Source organism: Malus sylvestris, chromosome 8 (genome assembly GCF_916048215.2).
Source record: "Malus sylvestris chromosome 8, drMalSylv7.2, whole genome shotgun sequence".
Classification (NCBI taxonomy): Eukaryota; Viridiplantae; Streptophyta; class Magnoliopsida; order Rosales; family Rosaceae; genus Malus; species Malus sylvestris.
The window spans coordinates 2,689,998-2,695,997 of NC_062267.1; the positions used below are offsets into that span (position 1 = coordinate 2,689,998).

General features: G+C 36.8%; 1 protein-coding gene across 3 annotated transcripts; it reads left to right on the forward strand.

Annotated features, from left to right (window-relative positions):
* Positions 1–899: 899 nt before the first annotated feature.
* Positions 900–5,004, forward strand: LOC126632305 (probable E3 ubiquitin-protein ligase ARI2). 3 transcript variants are annotated; one of them, XR_007626690.1, is made up of 8 exons: positions 900–1,389; positions 2,093–2,125; positions 2,242–2,521; positions 2,618–3,098; positions 3,740–4,288; positions 4,416–4,573; positions 4,663–4,841; positions 4,967–5,004. XR_007626690.1 is itself a non-coding variant. In XM_050302665.1 (7 exons), exons 1-7 carry the CDS (start codon positions 1,258–1,260, stop codon positions 4,668–4,670), a joined length of 1,641 nt encoding a protein of 546 aa, XP_050158622.1. In that variant the 5' UTR covers positions 900–1,257; the 3' UTR covers positions 4,671–4,942. The 3 variants fall into 3 exon arrangements, 1 of the variants encoding a protein (XP_050158622.1); XR_007626691.1 differs by having other exon boundaries at positions 4,970–5,004; XM_050302665.1 differs by lacking the exon at positions 4,967–5,004 and having other exon boundaries at positions 4,663–4,942.
* The last annotated feature ends 996 nt before the right edge of the window (positions 5,005–6,000 follow it).

Consider the following 6,000-nt stretch of genomic DNA (forward strand, 5'->3'; position numbering starts at 1 on the left):
ATAATATAATATTCGAACCACCTCTGCAGGGGTAAGATGAATTTCTTGTCATATGGGGGTTAGTTTCTATAATATAAGTGTGAGATAGACTTTTGTATTTATTTATTTTAGTCTTGTAAAGAATTATCGAATTCTTGTTATAAGATGAATTTCATATTTTTCCACCTAGTTTCACTTTCCTTTTATTTAATTTTATTTTTAGCTCGCGCGCTGGATTCGGGTTCGAGATTTTTATTGACCCCAGGTCCGGGGCGTGACAATTTACTAAACAAAACACTTAAATACTAAACGATAAAGTTTTTTCTACAATATACTACAATATCACTCGACGCATTTTCTTAATTACCAATATCATCAAATATCTTTCTCTATAAAAATAACCATATTATTATTCCTCTATTGATCTCACAACCGAAACTGCTCTATCACATGGGATTGCTATATGTATTATGTGCATTTTTTCCACCAAAAAAAAAAATGTGAGGGCATCCGTCTCGTCTAAAAGCCCAAGGTGGATCCGTCCATGTACAACACCCTCAAAAGTCACGATTCATATGAACTAGTCGTGCTAGTCGATTCCTTACCTCTTCCTCCTTTTCTTTTCCAAATTCATGACTTTCTTAATCTAATAAGGACATGTTTACTTATAAAGTATAAGAATTGAAATGAGTCGATTCCTTATCCCTTCAAATTTTCCCTTTTCAAGTAGTAAGATAAGATGAGCCATAACAAACAGTGACCACAGTTAAGTAAAATTGGACATGTTCAGTTCACTAGTACGTTAGCGGTTTTAGATTCAATTCTCGTAAATAAAAATGGATTTGTGCGCGGTTGAAAACAATAAAATAGTGGAAAAGGGAAATAATTTAAAAAATTAATCATCGCCATTACTCCGTGATTTTATCCTTAAAGCAGAGAGTTATCTCCACCGCGGGAGAGATTATCTGAAACAAGGAACAATTTTCAGTTCTTATTATTCCCCGTTCAGAGTCGTTTAAATTTGCCCCTCTCTCTCACTCTCTCTCACTCTCTCTCTCCTTTTTTCCTCATCATCCTTGACGGAGGAGGAAGAGAAGAGAAGGAAAGGAAGAAAAAGATCGTATCTTTCTAGGGGTTTTGCTTCCCCCGGAACGTTTCTTTCCTTTTATTTTCCCGGAAAATTCTTCTCTTCCTCCGGCGGTCGATCGCGCCTCTCAAACCAGTTGTTCGTCTGCAATTTGGGTTTTAATTTTGATTTTTAGGTTTGAGAGAGGAAAAATGGTGGACGAGTATTACGTTAGTAGCGACGACGAGGAATATTACGACGACGAGGACGATCGCCAGAATCTTGAGCTGTTGGAATACGTTGAGAATTACGACTCCCTCCGCCCTGAGGTTCCGACGAGTAAGGTAGCGATTCAATTTTTCAGTTTCGTTATTGGCGATCGTGATTTTGTAAATATCGTGTCCTGGGATTTTTATATTTTTTTTGCGAATTTTTGAGATTTTCGGAGAAAATTTCGTTTCTTTTTCTTGAATTCTATCGCCAACCGCAAAAGGGGTTTGATTCCTGTTTGGTTGCTGAGAATGTGGCTTTTTTGCAGCTGTGTTTGTATCTTTGTTAGTAAAATTCTTGATCTTTTCCGGGTTTCGGTTTCGCAATTTGACGCAGTGAGCTTATCTGCCTCATGTTTTTTTTTTCAAATACTTCGAAAGTTACTATGTTTGGACGAGGGAATTTAAGTAAGAATTTATAAATTGACATACACTAATTCTTTTATTTGGATTCATAAACATAAAAATTTAGAATTTCCGCGTCGAAAAAACCCTGAATTTGGAACTTCAAATTCCAAGTTTAAATTTCATGTAAATATGTGTCATTTTTCAATTTCTATTATTGAGAGTTTAAAAATAACAAATTTCGTATTCAATTCTATTCTCTTTAGGTTAACCAACCAAAAAAATTCAGAAATTCTAAAAAATCAAATCCCGTCATTTCAATTTTCATCATTTTAAAATTTCTCTATCCAAACGTAGTGTTATCGCCTTGAATTGAGTTCTATTCGTTATGTCATCGTATTATGTATTTATGACACTTCCTGGTGTTTTACAGGTCATTTCAAAAGAATCTCTCTTGGCTGCGCAGGTACAGATTTTTCGGTTTGTTTTTTGGTTTGGTGTTTCTGTATGAATGTTACTATGGTTATGTATGTGTTATACTCGACTAGATTTATATCGAATGTTCGGAATTAAAATGTGCAGAAGGACGACGTGCAGAGGGCAATGGATGTGCTGTCGTTGAAAGAATACCATGCCCGAACCTTACTCATCCATTACCGTTGGGATGTTGACAATGTGCTTGCGGTACTTGTAGAGAAGGGGAAAGATAGATTGTATGCCGAAGCAGGTGTGACGTTGGTGGAGCAGGATGATCATGTTTCATCACAGTTGTCCTCTGAGGTAATGTGCGGTATTTGCATGGATGAAATTCCAGCTGATCAAGTGACAGTCATGGATTGCGGTCACTGCTTCTGCAACGGATGTAAGTACTCTCCTCTGCATCTTCTATACTTTCTCATGCAATGTGCGAATGTTGTGATTGTGGTTGCAATCAGTTTTGTCTACCATTGTGCTTTAGGTTGGACGGAGCATTTTATTGTGAAAATAAATGACGGGCAGAGTAGGCGCATTAAATGCATGGCATACAAGTGCAATGCCATTTGTGATGAAGCAGTAATCAGAAATCTAGTCAGTGCAAGGGATCATAGTCTGGCGGAGAAATTTGAGCGTTTTCTTCTGGAATCATATATTGAGGATAATAGAATGGTGAAATGGTGCCCAAGTGTTCCCCACTGCGGAAATGCTATACGCATTGAGGAAGATGAACTGTGCGAGGTTGAATGTGCATGTGGGGTTCAGTTCTGTTTTAACTGCTTAGCTGAAGCACACTCCCCATGTTCGTGCCAAATGTGGAAACTATGGTGTCAGAAGTGCCAAGATGAATCAGAGACGGTTAACTATATTGCAGTCAATACAAAGCCTTGCCCAAAGTGTGGCAAGCTGGTTGAGAAGAATGGAGGATGCAATCTAGTTTCGTGTCTCTGCGGACAACCATTTTGGTGAGTGTTTATATATTTTTAGCATTTTCTTTAGTCTTGCGCTCTTTTATTTGTGAATTTGTGGGGCTGGTTTGGGGAGCATTTCATACATTTAGATGGTCGGGCAGTGTTTCAAAACTCTACCTGGGTAGGATACTTTTCTTAGGATTTGCTATGCTGCCTCTGTGAAGTTTATGTTGACGTGTGACTTTTGGTAGACTGGCTCCTTATAGACTAAGCTTTTCGGAAAGATTTTTTTGTTAGTTACGCTTTGCATAAACCTGCTCTGCACAATGTGTGGGTTTTTTACTTTAACTTGTCTTGAAACCAAAAAAGCTCTCTGTTTTTGTGTGGATTTGCTGTTGCCTTTCACAAGCTAACAATTCATGGTGGTTCAAAATTTCTACCCATCAAGTTCTTTCAGCGTTTTGGACATAAAGTTATTGGTTCTAAAGCATTCGGTGAAGTATATGTCATCTTCTATGACGTTGCGATAAGCAGTATTATTAGACAGAATGTGGCTTAAAATATTCATTGAATAAAAAATGGAGCTTTCTTATTTCTGTCACTCTTCTTTTGATGAAACATTACTGCAATTTCTTTTGAATAGAGGTCATTTGATAATATTGCTTTAAAGTTTGTTTCTGTATGTGTTTTGACAGTTGGCTCTGCGGTGCCCCAACTGGTTTGAATCATACATGGGACACCATCGCAGGTCACAGTTGTGGGCGATTCAAAGAAGAAGAGGAGACGAAACTTGAACGGGCCAAGAGGGATTTATTTCGTTACACTCACTACTTCAACCGTTATCAAGCTCATATCGATTCTCTTAAGCTTGAAGCAACTCTGAAACAAAGCATAAAAGAAAAAATATTGCATTTGGAAGAAAGAGAATCGACATATAGAGATATGAGCTGGGCGACCAATGCACTCTACAGACTCTTCAGATCAAGGCAGATTATTTCGTATTCCTACCCGTTTGCATATTACATGTTTAGCGAAGACATATGCAAAAATGAAATGACGGCAGAAGAAAGGACCATAAAACAAAACTTATTTGAGGACCAGCAGCAGCAGCTTGAGTCAAATATGGAGAAGCTTTCTTTGTTTATAGAGGAGCCTTTTGATGAGTATTCGCCGGATGAAATTATGGAGTTGAAAATGAGGATCTTAAATCTTTCTACGCTTACTGATAACCTCTGCGCAAAATTGTAAGTTTCTTTTAATACTTGAATTCTCCCATTTGGTCTTCAAAAATCTTGTTGGAGATTGACGTTGCAAACCTTTATCCACTCTCAACGTATTTGCTTAGAACTGACGCTCATGGATTATTTGCAGGTACGATTGCATCGAGGATGATTTGTTGGGTTCCCTCAAGAGGACAAGGCACAGCATTGCTCCTTACAAGTCAAATGGTGTGGAGAAAGCTTCAGAACTTACGGTTTCTAGGGACACCACAACCTCTAACTCCGAAAGTGATTTGGCCGCCTCCAACGGTATGGATATTCGTAACAGCGTGTGTTTTCCAGTCTTACCTAACGTATACCCTTCATGTTTACTTATTGCTTCTCTTTTCTTGTCATAGCTGACTAGAAGATAACCCGGCGATGAATAACAGAACCTTGTCAACCTTCATCTGGCTTTGAGAGTTCGGGCGAAAGCCGATGCTGACGATGGTTCCCGTCTTATACATCTTAACATTAGAGCGCTCTGTTCTCGTTACCAACTGAGTTTTCCCGACAGAATCACATTTTACTGCATAAGGTTAGATTTAGAACATTACTCTTTAGAAACCTAGTTTTTTGATCAGATTTATGAACTTTTTGGTTCTTCATAAAAAATAGAGAGATCCTCTTTTGTTCTTCCCTCTTTTCTTGTGAATGATGAAGTAGTTGCAGCCGGAAAATGCCCGACTTTAGCTCGGAAATTCATCTGGTTCTTGCGTTTTTCCGTTCGATTGAGATGACAACCGATTGAAAACACCGAATCCCCTTGATGAGAGTTCAAGGTTCACGGTTAAGAGAGAAAAAATTCATGGTGCATCGGCTTGTGTTTTGGGCACATGAAAATTTCTCTTAACAAGGGGATTTTGATCAGTTAATGCAGTTTTGTCTAAACAGAATTACGAATGAATGTTAAGAGCATTTTGAAAGAAAGTGTCAAATTTTAAACATAAAATTTAAATTTGACCGTCTATGTGGTATTTTAACATTTTTTAAAGTTGTATTATTTATTCGATATGTCAAATTAAATTATTACTTTATTAAATTACAAAATCAATGATTAATCCAATAAAAATTTAATTAAAAACATTTAATTACCTATTAAATCGGGACCGTTCATCAAATGCACCAAAAAGGCATGAATGCACTGGTCAACATTAGCATTCATTATAATAATGGTTAAAGTAATAAAAAACATTAATAATTAATTTTGAAGTTGTCAAATTTAAAAGCAACTTTCTTGTTGCCAATTCATGTCATCGCAACATAAAAATTGACATTTATGTTGGAGAATATTAATGTGGGTTTTTTTTTGTTTGTTTTCTATTATAGTTTATGTAGACATTTTAACATCTAATTTGAAAATGTTCTAATGAACAAGAAATTTGAAGTAAATTATAATAAAATTTGATGTGTTACGTTGCGGGTCTTGAAATAAATATCAGGATCCTCTTCTAAGCTTAGGAGGCTGAGCCTTTTGAGCAAACCTATCGGACCGATGAAATTTGATTCAACGACTACGAACAATGGACCCTCTAAAAGTTATAATAATTGTAGCCGTTAGATAAAATTTTAACGGTTCGATAGATTTGCTTAGGAGGCTCAGCCTCCTAAGTTTAGGAGAGGATTCTGATCCTTGAAATAATACACATTTAGACGTGTTTCAACCTTACAAATTTATGATGGATTTGGATCCTCTC

Excerpts from the sequence above, each read along its gene's own strand:
- LOC126632305 (XM_050302665.1), top strand. The coding sequence starts at position 1,258 with ATGGTGGACGAGTATTACGTTAGTAGCGACGACGAGGAATATTACGAC. Across the intron at positions 2,522-2,617 it reads TCACTGCTTCTGCAACGGAT|GTTGGACGGAGCATTTTATT; the intron begins GTAAGTACTCTC and ends ATTGTGCTTTAG. Across the intron at positions 3,099-3,739 it reads CTCTGCGGACAACCATTTTG|TTGGCTCTGCGGTGCCCCAA; the intron begins GTGAGTGTTTAT and ends GTGTTTTGACAG.